This window comes from Pelophylax lessonae (genome assembly GCF_965119305.1).
Source record: "Pelophylax lessonae genome assembly, chromosome: 1".
In the NCBI taxonomy this organism is placed as follows: domain Eukaryota; kingdom Metazoa; phylum Chordata; class Amphibia; order Anura; family Ranidae; genus Pelophylax; species Pelophylax lessonae.
The window spans coordinates 589,982,395-590,003,030 of NC_138768.1; the positions used below are offsets into that span (position 1 = coordinate 589,982,395).

The 20,636-nt window shown below is 38.4% G+C and overlaps 1 protein-coding gene across 2 annotated transcripts in view; it reads right to left on the reverse strand.

The window, feature by feature from the left end:
• UNC5C (unc-5 netrin receptor C) overlaps nucleotides 1-20,636 on the reverse strand; it is a 514,725-nt gene that overhangs the window by 63,639 nt on the left and 430,450 nt on the right. For both annotated transcript variants that reach the window (XM_082243646.1, XM_082243645.1), the window contains exon 8: nucleotides 20,099-20,263. In XM_082243646.1, coding sequence (XP_082099772.1) covers nucleotides 20,099-20,263 — 165 coding nt within the window. The remainder of the gene's footprint in view (nucleotides 1-20,098; nucleotides 20,264-20,636) is intronic.

A 20,636-nucleotide genomic window follows, 5' to 3' on the forward strand; every position in this document is an offset into this window, starting at 1 on the left:
TTTCTGAGCATGCCCAGTCTTGCAAATCTGCGGTCTGTCGGCCGAATTGTGTACTGACAGGCGAACAATCGTCCGTTCTGGTGTCGGCATACAAATATTTTCATGTTTGCACGAAAGACTTTTGTCCGCGGATTGTGCGCAGACATCTGTCGGAGGCACCATACTAACACGCGTACAATCGGCAGATCCTTCGTCCACCGACGTTTGTATGCCGACGATCGGTACGTGTGTACGGGCCTTAACATCACAACTACTTTATGCATACAGGTGAATTATACCATGTTTTTTTTTTTTTTTTCAGGAGAAATTGAGCTTTATTTGTTGGTAAATGGTAATAGATATCTCCTGATTTTGTTTTATTATTAAAGGAAAGCTGACCAAAAATTGTAAAAATCATTTTTTTTAAATTTAGCTGTTTATTTCTTGTTACTACCATAACCTACCACCAAAGAACAACCCAAAATAAAATCTCCTGCTCCCAATGATTGTGATACCACATATGTTTATGTTATTTGTTCTTTGTACCTGTAATACAGCCCAGAAACAAGCCCAAAAACATTAGTGCGCATTTCTAGATTGTAAGCTCTAACGAGCAGGGACCTCTAATTCCTCCTGTATTGAATTGTATTGTAACTGTATTGTCTTCCCTCATATTTTAAAGTGCTGCACAAACTGTTGGCGCTATATAAATCCTGTATAATAATAATAATTTTTCTTTTAATCCTACCTAAAACACACTGACACTTACACTAACTGGCACTAATACTAATTTAAAAAATGTTGTTTTTTTTAAATCCTTTCCAAAGTATACTGACCATGACCTTTGACTTTTTTTGTTAAAACTTTTTATTGAAAATTTCACAGAATACAGAGAACCATAACATTGTGAACATAGCCAAACATGAGCAAACAAGAATCTCAGTATATAATGCTTGGCCATTTAGAATGCATTTAGGAATTAATAAGGCACACTTTATGCATATAGTGGGATAAAGAGACAAACAGGAGGCAAGTGATAAGGTCACGAATGACAAAATACATAGGTTGGAGGTAGGATGCGTAGAGGCCACCATGGATGCTGGGTGGCTGTTGCATCAATAGTGATTTGTTTTGTTGCTATTACTACAATGCACAATGTGAATCGTTTTAATCCTTGGTTTTAATAAAGTTAAATCAGCAGTTTTACTCTATGGCGTGTCTTCTGTTTGTTTGGTTTCTTGAGCATATGTGTACATTGGGCGTATGCTGGAGGTTATCCCCGTGTTTTGAAGAAGTATTCCATCAGTTTTTGTTAATCCTGGTTCACACTGGGGCAACTTGTCAGGTGACTTAGCCGCCTGACAAGTCACGCTTCATTCAGTGCAATGGAACCATTCTAATTGGAGCAACTCAACTCGCTCCGACTAAGAAAAAGGTTCCTGCACTACTTTGGGGGCGACTTGCATTGACTTCTATTAGAGAAGTCGTATGCAAGCCCAGCTGAAGTCACGCTGCACGGGGCGGCTTCAGAGTCGGGTGACTTTGAAGCAGCCCCAAAGTGAAACCAGGCTTACCGCTACCTCAAGGGTTGTTGACCACTGTGTATAAAGGTCAGGTAGCTCTGGTAAGCTGCTTTAGTGTGCACAGTGGTGGTGTAGCTGTACTTATGATCTGGTCTTAATGGGATTGATTTCTCACTGATATTGCAATAGTCAAGATTTAAGATTTGTTTCTGGTATTAACCACTTTACCCCCAGCCACTGTGCTGCTACTGCGGCACAGTGGTTCGTTCCCGTCCAGCGACGTAGACCTACGTCGCTGGACTCCTCCCCCTGTAGGCGGCGCCCACGCGCCGCCGGAGGTGCGCTCCCGCTGTTTTCAGTCACAGCGGGAGTCGGGCCAGGGGAGGAGCAGCGGCGATCGCCGCTGCTCTGCCCCGATCATCGGGGAATCGAGTGAGGAGACCTGCCCGCTCTGTTTACACAGGCGGGCGGATCTCCTAAGTGACAAGGACTGACAGATCGGACTGTTCAGCATAGCTGAACATCCGATCTGTCCTTCTGTCACTCAGTCACCTCCCCCCCCACACGTCAGTAAGCACCAGACATACATTAACCCCTCCCTCTCCAATAAAATTAACCCCTTCACTGCCAGTGTCATTTTTACAGTAACAGTGCATATAAATAGCACTGATTACTGCAGTAATGTCACTGGTACCCCCAAAAGTGTCAAAAATGTCAGTCAAGGGTCCGATCTGTCCGCCGCAATGTCGCAGTCCCGCAAAAAGAAATGCAGATCGCCGCCATTACGCGTTAAAAAAAAACACCAAAAATGACAAAAATCTTTCCCGTAGTTAGTAAACGCAATAACTTTTGTGCAAACCAATCAAAATACGACTATTGTGATTTTTTTTACCAAACATAGGTAGCAGAAAACAAATTGGCCAAACATTTTAAGAAAATTTGATTTTTACATTTTTTTGGGGGGGAATTTCATATAAAAAAATGTTAAAAATATTGTTATTTTTTCAAAATAAACGCTCTTTTTTTGTTTATAGCGCAAAAAGTAAAAATCGCACAGGTGATCAAATACCCCCAAAAGAAAGCTCTGTTTGTGGGAAAAAAGGACGTAAATTTCGTTTGGGTACGGCGTCGCACAACCGCGCAATTGTCAGTTAAAGTCGCACAGCGCCGAATCGCAAAAAGTGGCCTGGACGTAAGACAGCAAAATCCTCCGGTGGTAAAGTGGTTAACTACTATTGGTGGAATTCTGTTTATTTATTTGACTGTTTTATAACTAAGAGGAGTGGTTACCACTTTTATATCACAAATTGTATAACACAGTTCTTTTGTCATAGTTTTATAATGTGTTTTTTAGTGTATGCACATTATTTCATATAGTCTGTGATTTTTTCACACAGTTAAATGTGTGCACCACCAGTTGTTACATATATTGGGTATTGTGTATAACACACAACACATTTTCTTATATTTTTAGCTTGGGGTTAGGGCTGCACATATATCTTGTCCGAACCCACCTGAACTTTATCACTGCTTGTAAAAATGCAACCATAAAAATAGAAGATTAAACCCAATAAAGCAAACAGACCAGAATAAAAATCCTTATTTTCAAAAAATGACAGTTATTATTGAGCGCAATGAGATTTGAAAAGTCACGTGGTTAAAAAGAAAGATCCATGTTTTAAAACTTTGTGAATTTAACCTTTTATAGTTTAATTTATGCATATTATATGCTTATATATCAGGTGTTGAAAAACATTCAGCCACATCTGAGGCCTAAGAAGAGGCACCATAAAAGTGTCCTAGTAGTTTATAACCAGTATTTTGGCTTTGGCAATATTTTGTGATGATGGTATTAGATATGCAAATTTCAAGTCCATAATGGATAAACCATGTATCCTTGGTCTTCAATTTGACACTATTAAATTAGATGGGTTCTTTAGAAACGATGGTTCTTTACATTTTACATGGTGATATATGTGAGACAGCATTGTATTTTATTCTTGCTTCAATGATGCAGCTAGTGCGCTCGCTTACTTCAAAAGATCACTGCAGTATTTGATTACCTGATTACTGACTTACATACAGTGGGTTGACATATGTTTCTTAGCAAATGCTTTTCCTAAGCTTTTAATTGATTAAAAGATAAAAAGCAGCTATTAATCATTTGTTATTGAACCACTGAACATAAGTTTTAATGGGCTGCCATACCTCAAAGAGGTACACCAATTATCATTAGACTCTATATGACAAAGTAAAAGGAAATTCATCTTCACCTTGGAAAAGCACACTGTGTACAGAATTGCTAATTCAAATATCAAGCACCTTGAAAATAAACTGCCTGCAAGTATATAATCTAGCATATTTTATCATTTTCCATTACCCCATTTTGAAGTGCAATTGCACTTTTTGAAAAATCAACGATAGGGCATAATGCTGGTGTCACTGGTCTATTAGCAAACTGTGCTTAGGATCATATGGAGTACATATTCTAGAGAAAAAGATGTTCATGGAACAGCAGAGCCCTGGCTGTCACAGTGGGTTTGGAGGAGAAGATCTCACTGTTGGGGTAATAGACAATAAAGAGAGTAAAGCCCCGTGCACACGTACCGATTGTCGGCCATAAATATTCGGCCGCCGACCGATCGGCCGATTGTAGGCTTGTTAGTATGATGCTTCCGACAGCGCATTTTCAGCCGAACAGACTTTAAAATATTTGTTGGCCGTCACCAGAACGGCCGATTGTTCGCCAGTCAGTACAGATTTCAGCCGACAGACAGCAGATTAGCAAGACTGGGCATGCTCAGAAAAGAAAAAAGACAAGGAAAGTTAACCATCACATGACATCACTTCTGCAGTCGGCTGTTGTTGGCCGACAAAATTAGTGTGCAGTCTTTTGCAGTTTTCAACAGACACGACAGCCCTGGACAAAAGACGGCCGATCGTTCGGCTGACGATCAGTACGTGTGTACGGGGCTTAAGAGTTTATCTTGGACACTGGACGGTGAAATTGGACAGTGAAGCTGGAAACTGATGTCATTCTGCTCTCTTCTATTACAATGTTCCTTGTTAGCACATGAGCACCACAGCACATCTGATTGGCTCCTTGTGTTGCTTCTTCCTCTCCCAGTCCAAGTGTTCCTTAGAGGTGTTGCAAGTAACCACTACCAAGTCACATTCAGGTACCTACACTAGTTGCTTTTATAAACAACCATACCAATGTTTTAATGAACACATTTCTGCATGAATTGATGTTTTGGCTATCTGCCTAGATTTTACCTTTCCCAATGGGTTGTGCTATTAAATATACTAGAAATAAGATGTGCTATACTAGAGAACAAAACTCAGAATAACATTGGATTTATGTCGTAATGCCTAATTCAACAAAGCTGCTACATCCTTTTACCTGCCTTATTAGATCTGTGTGATAATTACATGAAAATGCTGGAATATTATACACGAGTATAACTGCAGCCTGATCAGGGATGATTAGCCAAATATGCAAGAGTTTGACTGGCTTACACTGGAGTTACTTCAAATGTTTATAATGAGAATGCACAGTAATAACAATTCAGTATAATAAAAAGCTAAAAATGTCAGACTCCCCGGGGCAGCAATAAATAGACTGGGATGCTCAGGCAACCCCAGAGTACTCAGCACGGAATTCTAAAGTTCATTCCAAACTCTTTGATATCCAGTTTCAAATTTGTTCTCTGCATGACTGCAGCATGCAACTGGCCAAAGACTATAAAGTGGATAAGAGCGCCACAAGCTGATTTTGATGTGGCAGCAGGCGGAAAACACAATCTCTCAGCATAAACTGCAAACTCATCTTGTGCTTAGGAATTCAAGACTCATTGCATTATGATCCAAAATAAACCAAGGAGCATATTTATAAAGCAGTGGCTCTGATATTCACCAAACATTCACTTCATATGAATCTATCAGGTGCACATGTTTTTAATGGCAGTGATTGGTTCGCCACTGGTGAATGTTTGGTGAAAGTCACCATCACTCTTTTAGACATCATGCATATGGATGAATACACACTGCTGAGTCTTGAAGCGTAAAATATCTGGCACTTTCCTGCACTCAGGCAGCCACGGTGCCACGTACAGCTGGCGAATACAAGTGAATGGCTATAGGTGGTCATCTGCTTTTATTTGCCAAATGTGTAAGAGGCCTAGGGAAAAATGCTATACTGCTATTGTATTGGCAGCTGCATGCTGTGCCACAGCTCATTGGGCATAGGAAAGCTTTGAGCATTTTTATTATTATTATTATTATTATTATTCAGGATTTATATAGCGCCAGCAGTTTACAAAGCGCTTTACAATATAAAAGGGAGACCGTACAGTTACAATAAAATAAAATACAAGAGGATTAAGAGGGCCCTGCTCAGAAGAGCTTACAATCTAAAGACTCAGGAGTGTGTAAACATCTTTTGGCATGAGGCCTTATAAATATGCCCTCTGGTGTCTACGTACAGTACAGAATGTAAATGTTTCAGGTTACCCCAAATAAGTAAAACTTAGAGATCAATTTTACAAAAGCAGCACAGATCTTTATCACTTTACTGCAGCTCTTTACTTATGGTCTACTTTAGTCCACCCCATTTGGCTTGTGGGGGTTGAATAAAGAATTCCAGGCATGGTTATATTATACATAGTTACATTGTTCGTGTTTCGGCCAATGTAACTATGTACTGTATATACCATACCTGGCTAATGCCCCTGGAAGCTGGAAATTACTGAAGTAGACACCTTTACCTCCACTTGCTTCCATGACCTAGGCTGAGCTGCCGGCCTGAACACAGGAGGTTCTGAATGAATGCAAAGCATTCTCTGATTGGATTAAGTGGAGAGGTGGGGCAGTGATAATTTGGGGCATAAGCTAGGTATGGTATATGCTAGCTGGACCAACGTAACTATGTTCACATCCTCAATGCGTAAAATGTAATTTTTAACTAAAGGCAAGGGAATTTTCCTTTAGTTTAGTAAATGTGGTGAAAATTCACTTTGCAAAGAACACCCAATCACATACAAGGAAAATAAAACAAAACAGTATTTGATTGATCATTATTGCATAGTGGAAGCCAACAGAACTTCACCCCATTCATCAAACTTGCAACTTAAATAGCCATTTTGCCTTGAGTAAATCAACCACATGGTTTCAGCCTTCTTGATCAATACTCAACTTCTTTAAGCCCATGGATGTGTCTTCTGCAAAGTGGTCAATTCACCAACCTGGTGATTTCCCACCCAACTTTTATAAATCGCTCTACACAGACCCTGCAACTCTCCTGCTTGTATTACCCCAGCCTACTCATTGGGTTATATGAATAAGCATCAAACATTGGACAGGACCTCCTTGGGCTGGTTTTCCCGATAAATCTGCCTTAACATATTTTTCTACAGCCTTCAGTGCCTGAAACATGTTAGACTGACAGCATGTGCAATGCAGTAGCGCCTGACTTGATCCACAGGGCTGGAGCTTCTGCTGTCAACCTGATATGGGATGGCAAGGGACTGTGGGAGGTCAATAAAAAGATACATTTCAGACTGTTATTCTATCGATATTTAAAAATATATACCTAAAATTACATAGAGCCATTTTTTCCTTTCGTTTTGAGTGAAGTGGTAAGGGGTTAGAAACACTGTCAGGTTTTGTTTGCTGTTTGTGTACCCACTGTTTACTCTCGGTGTGTGTCCTGGTGGCTTTTGTCTCCAGGACTGAAAGTGAGGGAAAATCCATCATTTTAAGCTGTCATGGAAAATGGAACAGAGGGGAAATTTTCAAATGATGAACCTAGTTCACTAGTTCCAATGACGACTATATAAAATGGAATTTCTCTAGTGTTGGTGGAATTTTTTTTAACTTCCAGTTCTGTCTATGGGAAAAGAAGTGAAAGTAAAGCCCCGTACACACGCAATGATTATCGGCCGACCGATCGTCCAACTTTTGTCCAGAGTGGTTTTTTGTTGGTTGGAATGTGCCTAGACTGCACATGAATTTTCTCGCCCAACAAAAATCTACTTCAGAAGTGATGTCATGTGTTGGTTTGATTTCTTTGTGTTCTTTCTTCTCTGAGCATGCCCAGACTTGCTCATCAGATTTTTACCTGTCGAAATCTGTACTGACTGCACGAAAATTGGCCGTGTTTTGACGTCCAACAAAAATTTTATAGTCTGCACACCAGATTTTTTTCGGCCGAAAAGTCGGAGTCGGTTGTCGGAAGCATCATACTAACAAGCCGGCAGATCGGACATTGGCCGAAAATTCCCTGCCAATTTTCGACGCGTGTGTATGGGGCTTAAGTCTCCCTGACCTAGTGGTTAAAGGTCTATCTACACCAGTGCAAACCACTGTGATGCATTTAACATACGCGCATTATTTTGCACATTAAACTCAATTACATCAGGACAGCCTAAATAATGATCTGCCAAATGCACTGGAACATATCTAAAATCATAGCTACTGCATTTTTGGTAATTCAGCTCACTGCAACACATGATAGTGCATTACTGTTTATTATGGAGGTGTGTCAGAGAGTCAATCAAAATGAATGATGCCATAGCACACTAAAGCACATAATGTACATTACTCTGTACTGTGATAACCTGCATGTTTCAGCAACACAATGGTTTAAACAGGCTATGGACCATTCCTTCCTTAGTTGTTCCAAAAACTCAAAGAAAAATGTTTGATATTTTTCCATGAATAAAGCAGAAGGCGTTTTAACAGAATTCTCACTTTGTCACATAATAGGAAAGAATTGTTGTTGTGCTTTCATAACAAACCTGCTGTTACATTGCTTTACTTGAAAGGGTTTTTTTTCTTTAAAATATTAGCATTATAAAAAGAAAAATGTGGTATACATTTGAGGTTAGTTCTCCAAAGATCAGTTGTACCAGTCATTGTTATCGTGCTGTTACTTATGCTCACAAAAATAAAAAATAAAAAAAAAATATTGGCTTCACTATGCATGTCTAGACATTTTTAAATGTATGGTCTATTGTTGACTATCACAAATATACGGCCTATCTGTGATTATAGGCTACATGTTTCCATGGCAACTAATAATGTTAACATTTGTTCATTAAATGACTACTAAATCTAAGGAAAAAGCTGATTTTTTAAAAGGAATAGCAGAAAACAACATTCACAGATTGTTAGCTTTAAGTTTTTAAAGGGTAACTCCACTTTCGTGGGGAAAAAAATCAGCAAATAAAGAAAAAACAATATAGCGTATACAATTGCGACACAAATCATATTGTGATTTAATGTTATTCTAAATGACCTTTCCTTTTCAAACTGCAGCTGCTGTAATTTTCTGAAAATGCAATGTAATATGGTGACCTGGAGTTGTTCTGTACACAGAATGTACTGACCACGCCCCAAAAACATAATTATTTGCTTGTGTGATTGGCTCACCAATTTTCCCAGAAGTCTGCCTAAGATACAAGTCAGATTTCTGGCATCCCCTGCAATAAAAATTTATTTTTTGGTGAAATACTCCCGTCTAAAGGGATACAGACCCAGCAGATTTCCTCATTAGAGCACTGAAGCTGCCACAGCTTTACAGATAATTATGAAACCACTCCCATTTGACCCACTCAGCACAGAGGAACAAACAATGATTTCTTCAGAATAACAAAAGGTAGGAATCTGCAACAAAGGTTGTTAAAATCCTTGCAATGTACAGAGATCACCCAGAGGGAAATGTGTTTTTTTTTCTCAACAAAAGTGGAGTTACGCTTTCTTTTAAAAATGTAAAAGGTAGCAAGTTCAGGGATTTGTAATTGTTTTTTTGAAACATGGAAAAAGAAGAGCAAAGTGCAACAACTTGTACTTATCAGTTAATAATAATCTCACATATCGTTCTCAACATGTTCATTAAAGTAAGTCTGTCACAGACCCGGACCATACACACTTACTTACAAGGTCCAATGTTAATTTTTTTTGTAAAAGCCGTGCATCAAAACACTAGAGATGTCTGGTGCTGAACACATATGTACATCTTGACTTTTCCTGGTAAGCTAAGCTTGCCCCCATTGCCATCTGCATCTCTAGCCATCCTCTTAGCCCACTGTCAAGGCTGTCTATTACGTTGGACCAACAGGGAGCCTGAGGAAGTTGATGGGGGGGTTAGTTTAAGACTAACTTTGTCATCTGAGATTTGCATATTTCTTCAGTTGCCAATATCTCTGCATTGATTGATCATTTTGACATGCTGTTTTCACTGAAGGTAATCTCTTCTTATGCTTAATCTCATGATATGCTTACTTTGAACTGCCTATTTTGGTCACAGGTTTACTTTTATATGAAGCATACATTCCAAGTCTCCTGATTCAGATGGGATGCTCACCTTTTCCTCTTACCCCAATCTTGAAACGACTATATTATCTACACAATTGATTGCCCTCTGATGTCCAGGTGTTAGGGTCAACTGGTACTCTAATAGGTTTAATGGCCAATCCAACACCACATGTACATATTCACTGGTATTGTAAAGAATACATGCAGCATTTGTTCTATTTATTTCAGTAAATATATTGGATATTTACTAAATGTGAACTCTTAAGATGCCTACAAACTTCAGGAAATGTTGACTTATTCTAGCTGTCTACTGTAGGACTGGGCAATGGCTGATGCTTAGAGACCCTCACTCTCAGTAGACATCCTTAGGAAGATTATTCAGTGGCCAGGTCAGGAATTTACGTATATTAGCTCCACAAAAGTTGCCTGTTGCCTTTGTTCAGTTCTGCTTCCATCTCCTATCAATGTATATATGCTGATTATACACAGCAAGTAAAATATAAATGCAAAAGGCAGGCTATGCAAACCCAGCAAACCTGCATATAATGTGCCCTGACCTGAGAACCTTATATCTGCATTAAGGAAGGCTAGAGTCTGACAGTTTTAATAGATATGCTTGAATGTGTTCAAGAGTCTCTCTGAAGAGAATGGCATCTTGTCAACATTTGTTGTTATTCTAGTCAATCTCTACACTTCCCCATAGAAGTTCCAGATTAAATGACTCTCTGGCCTTCCTAAGTAGCAGAAATGAACTACTGCTTAAGAGAGCCTATTCCAGAAGGAACATCAGTTTCAATAAACTTGACAGTCCAGCTTAGCATGAATACCGTAGTGAGCATTAGACAGAAGCTAAATCTCTGTAACATCCTGTAATTACCTGGTATAGCAAATGCCACAACATCTTCTTATTAAGACTGGCTGTAAACTGTCAGATCTCTAATTTTGTAAAAAGCACCTAGTTGCTATTGCCATCCTTCACAAAGTTTTCTTTGGAGTATAGCAAATGAAAAGTTTATATATTTAAAGGAGTATTCCCTATTATATATATATAAAAAAGGTAAAATACATGAATTATTCATCAGAATTTTCCTGCAAATTGGTAGACCAATTTGTAAGGTGACCTATTGTAACCAATGCCAAGTGTATTTTTTGCTTGAATGGTGCATTGCTATCCTTATGTAGCACAATTCCCAGCCGTTTTTCTGGATATGGGTCCCCCTGGGTTACCGCTAACAACAACAGCACATTTAAGCATGTTTCTCCAAGTGTGAGCACTGAGACAATGACCAGTCCTGTATCTTTGGGTTTTTGATTTATTTAGGAACTTGCATGGGAGAAGGGATGAGTGGGATACTTCTTAAACTCAACTATGCACAATTGGGCGGAGACACTTAAGAAATACTGATTGACGCTGGTTAACGCTGGCTGAATGCCCGCCAATGCTGACTTGACGCTGGTTAACACTGAACTATTCTTGTAACTGAGCTGCCTTAGGTACCCCTTCCTGAGGTAGCTACTTGTAAACTTTTGCTGCACTGCTGAACGCTTCAGGGCCCACACAGGTGCCCCCTTTCACTCCCTTATCTTCAGGGCTTAACACTTGGCACCCCCTTTCTATGCCACAACTACCGGTTAGCTGGCTCCTGGATCCCTTTGACCTTCTGGAGTGGCCCCCTCTCTTAGGCAGACCCCTGGGCAGATTTTGAGTACTCACGACACTGCTTTTCCTGGAAACTCCAGCCCAGCAGCTCCACTCAGTCAGAAACACTCTGGATCCCTCTCTGCAGCTCAGCTTACCCTCTGGTCCTTCAGGCCGACTGCCCAGGACACCTTTGCTCGCACTGACAGGAGGAGAGACAGCCATCAGTCTCCTCCTGGGACTCTGCTTCCTGCCAAAGATGCTCTGTCACATGCTCCCACCAGGTTTATACCCAACCCCAGGGTGCATTGCGGCAAACTCCGCCCACTGGGACAGCTATAAACCCTGGAACGCTATTGACCAGGTTTCCTCCACTGTCCAACAAGAGCCCTCATTGGATGCAGTGGGGAGACTCCCCAGACTGAACAGACTACACCTGGAAACACATGACAGCCTCACTAACTGATCTGGACCCCCTGATAAGCAGAAAGGGCAACACATATACTTTTCCTAGCACCTACCTAGGAGGGTGCTACACTTAGTTATTCCAATAAACTCCATGATCTATAGGAATATATAGCCAACAGAAAAGAGGCGTGGTACTATATAGGGCTATGGATTGGTGCAGATTATGGAGGAAACAATGGATCAATCAATTAGGAAGTCTAACTGCAGCCACACTCCAATTAAATTGTATATATATATTTTTTTAATGACATGTATATATTCTACATTCAAATTAATGTTTTTTTCCACCCTGCTGGTGACCCATAGTTATCAGGAATGAAAATGACACCAATAAATAACAACATAAATTACATTTTGCATTTCTAGCTCGATTTTGATCCTTTGCAGATATAAAATTAATAGTGCACACTGGTGTAATTTACATACTGTGCAATTAAACAGACTACAAGAGAAGACACAGCTAATTTGAGTGGATAGAGAAATGAGTCCCAAGCCTGTGTTATTTTGTATGAGGAAACGAAGAGGATGTAGCACCAGACTGGTATAAATTCATTAAACATCCAATTATAGTACTACAGTGCAGGGATATACTGTGTCTGGAACATATCGTTTGTAAATACTTTTTGACAGCAGTTGGCAAACATTGACAAAATTAGCCATCGTAAGCAGGTTATATACTGTGCTAACATAATTTTTGGTTTTAGACTACTGTAAGCTGCCTTATTATAAATGTAAGGCTACACTCACAGCCAAATGCATGCATTGCATTGGTGTACATGTAATGATGTGTATTTTAAAGGTGTTGTATTGCATTTAAGCTTAAATGGTAGGTTTATTGGATCCTGTATAAAAAAAAAAAAAATTGGCCCTACTGTGTATGTATGTGAGTTAGGGACCTTAGATTGTAAGTTCCTTGAGGGCAGGGACTGATGTGAATGTGCAATGTATATATAAAAGCGCTGCGTAAATTGACAGCGCTATATAAGTACCTGAAATAAATAAAATAAAATAACAATGTTAACAGACTTTAATAGAAAATTGGCAGCACACTCAAAATATAGCATGCAGGACTATTTAAGTGCGCTCTAAGCTTCTAATGCAATTATAAAGGAGTAATTGGGAGTGTTTTTTGTGTCTTTATAAATGCTGCAAATACGTGCAATTTATGTTAACAATCTCTTAAAACTGTCTCTATCTAAAACTGATATCTCAGTGTGTGCATGTGCTTGATATTTCATTGAATCACATAGTTAAATAGTTAGTAGAGTTGGAAAAAGACACAAGTCTATCTAGTTTAACCAATAGGAAAAAATGAATAAATAGAAAACCTCCATATAAACAATCCTATAACCCACAGTTGATCCAGAAGAAGGCAAAAAACCCTATAAAGTATGGTCCAATTTGCTCCATCAGGAGAAAAACTCCTTCCTGATCCAGGAGACTATTGGATATTCCCTGAATCAACAATCTTGTATGTTATTAACTATAGCTGCTAATATCCAGTTAAATTTTCTGCATTTAGGAATGCATCCAGCTCTTTTTTAAAACAATCTACAGAGCTGGCCAGAACTAGTTCGTCTTGTTTCTCATAAAATCAAATTTTTCCCTCTTATATGGATTCTGTGTCCAGTTATTCCTACAAGAATTCTGATCACAAACTATTGCAACTCTTATAAAACCATAGGATTGTGTCATGTTTTGTAGGTTTCTCCAGAATAAACAGTATACAAAATATATAATCAGGGAGTGTCCAGGCCAAAAGCAAAAACTGCTGTATTATCACTGGTGTTTCCAAGAGATAAACGAGGATATTTGGGGATTCAACTGCCTAGTGCCTCCTTCAAATAACAGCTGAGGCTCTGCTGACTATCATCCAATTATGAGCAAGCAAATATTGTTTTCTAGTTTTCCTTACATATGATTGGGGATATGATTGGGGATTCATTGCAAAGTGAATTTTCACCATATTCACAAAGCTAAGTGAACATTATTTTGCAAAGTAAACATTCACTTTTCAATGCAACTATACTCTGTTCCTTAACCACCCCAACTATATCAGAGGTTGTCACATATCTAAACCTCACTTAAGAACATGAAAAACAAATAGCCAAAAGGCTGGGCAAAATGACATAATTTCAACAAACATGGCAGTCATGGATACCTTGAACTAATAAATGATAAATAATAATAGACGGTGTTACTAGAAGGCTTACTGAATGCATCTGTGCTCATAATTTGTTGTTTTCCTTTTCTCTTGTGTGATGATATTCTACTGTATGTAACCCCCATTATCCACCTGTTCTTGTTATTATTAATCCTTTCTATGAAAACTCAATAAAAATTAAATTTGAAAAAAAATATATACTCTACTCCTTTAAATAATCAACCTCCTTACATCTAAACAAGTCATTTAACATAAAACAATAATCTTTTCTAGAAAAAAAATATGTATTTTCCTTTTAAATTTCAGTGTCTCCAACAGTGCTGTACATATATCATTCAAAAAAAAAAAATATGAAAGTGATACCAATGAAAAACGGGCGCTGGTAATAGTCTGGGCATATGGAATTGTTTCTGTGGCTGTTAGTGATTGTGAGAAAAATCAGCGTGGTTATCTACAATTTGGATCAAATCCTGATATATTATGTTGATATCGTTATCCAATAAAGTGCAACCAGTGACTAAATATAGGTATGGTCCGTTGTAAACCCGGATACAGAGAGAGCCAGCGACGTCATTTCCTTCCTGCTTGGAGCGCATGCCACCTCTGCCACGCTACCTGGGCTGTAGAGGAGACTGATTGTAAACAGAGCACCAGGAACAAACCAGTACAGACCCTCTAAGTACACACAGTGGTTTCACCCAGTGCCAGGACAGGCACTATTCCTTGTAAGCAGCCATTTTTTACTTTTAACATTTATTTTAATAATAAAAATGGTATTACACTGCATTTTGGCTTCCCCACTATTTTTCCCGTATACACCTGTATGAGATCCACAGCCTAAGGTCCTAAGGAAAGGAGGGGAAACTATCCTGAGTACATCACTTTTCAGTCCTATTGGAAAACCTGCCACATTTCTGGAGTGGAGGAGTTCAGTGCAGGACTGATCCATCCTTTAAAGGGATCAAAAACGATTTAGGTCCTGGGGACCTAAGGCCATCTGGTAAGAGGCAGAAATTGCTTATTTTATCAAGAGCACATTGGAGCACAAAATCACTTTGAGGAATTAATTTATTACTCACGGACTGTTTTCACCTGCCGCACAATTAATTTTGTGAATCATAGATTTATTGTCAAAATATATGCTTTACATTATTTATATTGATATTATCACTTTTTATGTTTTAACTAATAATCACAAGTGTCACTCATTTGTATTATTTTAGTTATCACAAAAAGTCACACTTATTGCACACAGCTTGTGATAAATTATTTGGATATTATCAACAAGTTTATTTGCATTTTCCACACAATAAGGTATTATTATTTGAGTTTCTACCTATATTTAGTCACTGGTTGCACTTTATTGGATAACGATATCAACATACTATATCAGGATTTGATCCAAATTGTAGATAAACACACTGATTTTTTCACAATCGCTAACGGCCACAGAAACAATTCCATATGCCCAGACTATTACCAGCGCCCATTTTTTCATTGTTATCACTTTCATTTTTTGGTACTTTACCAAAAATAAAAAGGGCAGCAGGTATTTCCATAGGGCCATCCAATAAAAAAAAAAAAAAACAGGTGCCTTCACTCTGAGAATCAATAAAAAAATATGCTGTGTTCACTAAAATTATACAGTGCAATACACAGAAAACTATAATGAATCCTTAAAAAACAATGCAGATAGTGTCAAAGTTCCAATAAAAAGAATATCACAGCATACATGTACAGAACTACATACATAAATCATTCAGAAAATGCTAAGACATACTCACTAAAATAAAGTGCAATATACAGAAAACAACAGTGAATCCTTAAAGAATCATACAGATAGTGTTTAAGTGCCAATAAAAATCCTTGAATGAAAATTCATATGTAGTGTCAAAAAAGTCCAACACCCTTGAGGTGACTTCAAAGTATATCAGATGGAATCTCCACGTGTAATAACTTTCCTCATTGAAGAAACACACCCAGTGTCTTAACATCCAGTAAAGATGCTAGCTTACCAAAGGACATGTGATTTTCTATCATAGAGAAGTCAAAGAGTGTTTGTTTTGAGAAAAACTCCCACTGCTGGAGTCCAGAATCACCCATGGATCTATTCAAACTGTTCCTCAGCAGTTCATGGTCCCTGGAATTGAAAAAACAGAGCACCAGATTTGCATAGTAAAAAATCTTTCGGGATACTTTATTGCATTAAAAAAATGCTAAAACATGTCTGCCAATTGATATAAAGACTACGAACCTCACAATGCAATGTGGGAATGTGTGAAAACGTAGTGATGTCACAGCCTTGGGTTCCACCCTATGCATGTTTCGTCAGAAATGACACCATCAGGGGCCCTGATTTATGACAAACCGTCTGTAGGGTGATAGCAAAGGCCGTAATGTCACCCCATTCTCGCATGTTCCCGCATTGCAGTGTGGATTTATTAGTCTTTGTACCAATTGGCACACATTTTAGCGTTTTTTTAATGCAAAAAAAGTATCCCAAAGGATTTTTTACTATGCGAGCCTGTTGCTCTGGTTTTTCTATTCTCAGGAGCACAAGCTGCTGAGGACCAGTTTGAAGAGATCCTTGGGCGATTATGGACTCCAGCAGTGGGAGTTTTTTCCACAACCAGTGCTCTTCGACTTCTCTATGATAGAGAGTCACACGTCCTTTGGTAAGCTGACATCTTTACTGGATGTTAAGACATGTGGTGTTTTTCTTCAATGAAGAAAGTTATTACACAAGGAGATTCTATCTGATATATTTTGAAGTCATCCCAAGGGTGTTGAACTTTTTATTCAAGGATTCACTATTGTTTTTATTGGAACTTTAACACTATCTGCATTATTCTTTAAGAATTGACGATTGTTTTCTGTATTTGCTCTTTATTTTAGTGAGTGTGGTTTAGCATTTACTGAATTATTTATGTATTCTGTACATGTATGCTGTAAAAATATTTTCATTGGAGCTAACTGAATGATTTTTGAGGGATTTATTATAGTTTTGTGTATATTGCACTTCATTATTTTAGTGAACGTGTCATATATTTTCTAGGTAATTAATGCTTGTTATTCTGTACAGTATTTTTGCTATTTGCGTAGTTTCACTTTTTGGTTTTCATAGTCCTGTACATATGAAAGAATTCTAAAAATTGAGTAAATTCTCTCCTCCTCTTTAGCATGCCTTATCTGTCAGTTGGGAGGATTGTCCAAATGACTCCCAATGATGTTAAAACCATGTGAACACATGCCACAAATTATTTGGGTAATAGGATATCATCTAATTTTCAGATTGGCAGCTCTCTTAATTTTAGGACTAAAACTCAAACAAATTAACATGAGAGAAGCTAAAAAACATTGTCACGAAAGGTGGCTTTACTAAAAATATAAACATTTTAGATTTACTAATAATTTAGGTGAACCTTAGGCAAACTAAAGACAGATAAAATATATGTATCGGAGCTGTTTTACCTTCCAAAGGATATATATTTCTGCCCATCCATTCCTGAGATTTACACAGGTATGCCACACAGATTAACAAAGTTCTGCTGCAGATAATATCAAAATGTCGTCCCTGCCTTCAGCCTGTGATTGGGCAGTGAAGGAGAAGAAGACTTGGAGATAAACTAATCTCTCTGTTACTCTACTCTGTACTCTTTTTAGCATGTACCTGTTAGCACATGAGCAAAGCAACACAACTGACTGACTCATTAGGCTGCTTCACCTTCACCCAATCTAAGTCCTGCTTAGTGTTAAGGCCCGTACACACGTACCGATTGTCGGCCGTAAATATTCGGCCAACGTCCGATCGGCCGATTGTCGGCTTGTTAGTATGATGCTTCCGACAACCGACTGCAAATTTTCGGTCAAACAAAATTTGGTGTGCAGGCTATAAAATTTTTGTAGGCCAACAAAGAACGGCCGATTGTTCGTCAGTCAGTACAGATTTCGGCCGACAAAAAGCAGATAAGCAAGACTGAGCATGCTCAGAGAAGAAAAAACACATGGAAAGTTAACCATCACATGACATCACTTCTGCAGTCGGTTGTTGTTGGCCGACAAAATTCGTGTGCAGTCTTTAGCACTTTTCAACTTACACGACAGCACCGGACAAAAGACGGCCGAACGGTCGGCCGACAATCGGTGCGTGTGTACGGGGCTTTAGGATTGTCAGTGTTTCCAGTGCAGCTCATGCCTGTCCTGAGATGGTGTCACCCTATTAAGCTGAGGAAAGCATATCTCTGATGGTGCCTGTATGGCATATTTTTTTAAAAATGTTAATCCCCCATCCAAAATATTGGCCTTTCAGCTGAAACTGTCTTCAGTGAAGCATATTACTATTTTTAACTTCTCTAAATCAGTGCACGTATTATTAGTAACCCTATATTTATGTTATTTATAAAGAAAAAAAAATTCTACAAGCCTGAATAAAATGGTCTTTTTTTATGTGAGTACAGCAGCATGTGTGATTTTCTCTAACCTATTTTTGATGATCACCAGTTAGCCCCTTTAGGAGAAGAGTAAATATGAAATGCTCAACTTATTATATAAAAGTGACAAAACTAATGACAGCATCGAGAAATGGAGAGAGAGAGGAGGAAAAAATAAAGACAGAGAAAGAGCGAAGCAACTTGTTAGCTTGAGACAGAGCTATAAAGCATGACAAATCAATCTTCTCAGCAGTGATGAATCGTGGAGCAGGATTATACATTTTTTGACTTGTATATAGGAAACCATTAAAATATTACCATTAAACCCAGACACTAAGGAACTGGAAACACCCTGGGGCTATGAATGTCAATATTCAACTGTGTTTTTTCATTACTGAATTCTGCTACAGAGTTTTATAAAAGAATGATGGTAATGGGAATCTCGCCTGAGCTCATGTCATGTAAATGCATTCAATGAAACAGGCAAATCTAGAAAATACATCTACAATATAATATCCTATTTCCATTAATAGTGGCGCTTATATGTGTTCTGTTGGGTTTACTGAATTATGGAGTGTGTCATCTTCCATACAAGAGGGAAAGATAACATTAACCATGATGGCTTCTGGAAAAAAAGTAAGTAAAACAATATAGCTTAAAGGAGATTTCTAGATCAAATAGAAAGCCTTTACAAAGTTATGGCCCATAGCGCTTCATGGGCCACAGACTTAACAGTCAGTTGCAAAAACACATAAACAGAAAAGAACACGTTGGTGACTGCATTGGACATGCCTTCTATATATTAGACATATTGCAGTGACTCTTCAATGGATGCTGAACTCACAGCACTGTGCACAAGTTGTCATTTTGCATCCAATTAAATATCCACCACTGAGATCCTTCTCTATATACAACCACTAAGTGTTGATTTCAAAAGTGGGAGGACATAATGAAACAAGAAATGAAATGGATCATGTGATAGTTCTTGAACTGACAGCTGGAATGGGTCACATAATCTCCTATGAGCTGTGGCTAAGGCTTATTCAGAGGAGAGCATCGCAGCATTTTTACTGACGCACCTTGGTGATTTGTGCTCAGCAGTCTGACATGCATTAGGCTGGCCATAGCTGGAACAATGGTTTGTTTAATCTGTTCTAGCTGATGGCTGAAAAAAAAAAATAACTCAACATTTCCTCTTTCTATTATTCGCCATTGTGTTGTTGTTTTAACAAATGTATTTAATAGCATACAGCAGTGATGTCTCATTGTTATGTGCCTACACGCATCATAAGTACACAAATGTTTGTTAAAACACTGATCTCATTATTTTATGCCTGCAGCCAGTTTTAAACCTAAAACCCAGCAGCCGCTTTCATAGCTCCATGAAGAAAACTTCATTTTCACCGAATTTTGAACAAAAGCATAATACACTATACACACATAGCACAGATACAAATGCACATAAGGATTTCAGGCTTGGAAAAGTAAAAATCCAGAGATTAATAAGGATCTATGGCATTAGCAAAGAACAAACAAAGCATGCAGCTAGTATTTATCAGTTACACAGACTTGCCCTTACTTAGCATACATAATCCATCAGTGCAGTTTTTTGACTGTAAAACAGGACCATCGCAGTCTTTTCCTCCATTTCTAGGTGCGGGATTTGTGCAATCCCTACGACGCCAATGTGTGCACTCTGTCCCACATGTAGACCATTTGCTCCATGCAGTCCATTCTCCATCCTCTGAGAAAGGAAATATGCATGAATAATAATATATTTTATATAATACAAAAACATTGAGATACATTTATTCAGCATGGGAGAACTCCTAAATATGACTTACAAAAATCAAAAAATAGACAAGAAACCACTAGACCTTAAAAACTCTATTGCTTTATTGCTTTATCATATGTCCTACAATGTACTTCTTTAGACTGGGTAGATTTGAAGATATAAGATACAGGCTAAGATAGAAGCCAACATACTGTAGCTTAGGTCTAGGTGAACTTACTGTCCAGAAGTGTATTATAGGGGACTCTCAGGAAGCAGAAGTAACAGAACAGGAGCTATATGGAGAGCTGGTAGTCTAGAACCAATCAGACCACCAAATAATAGA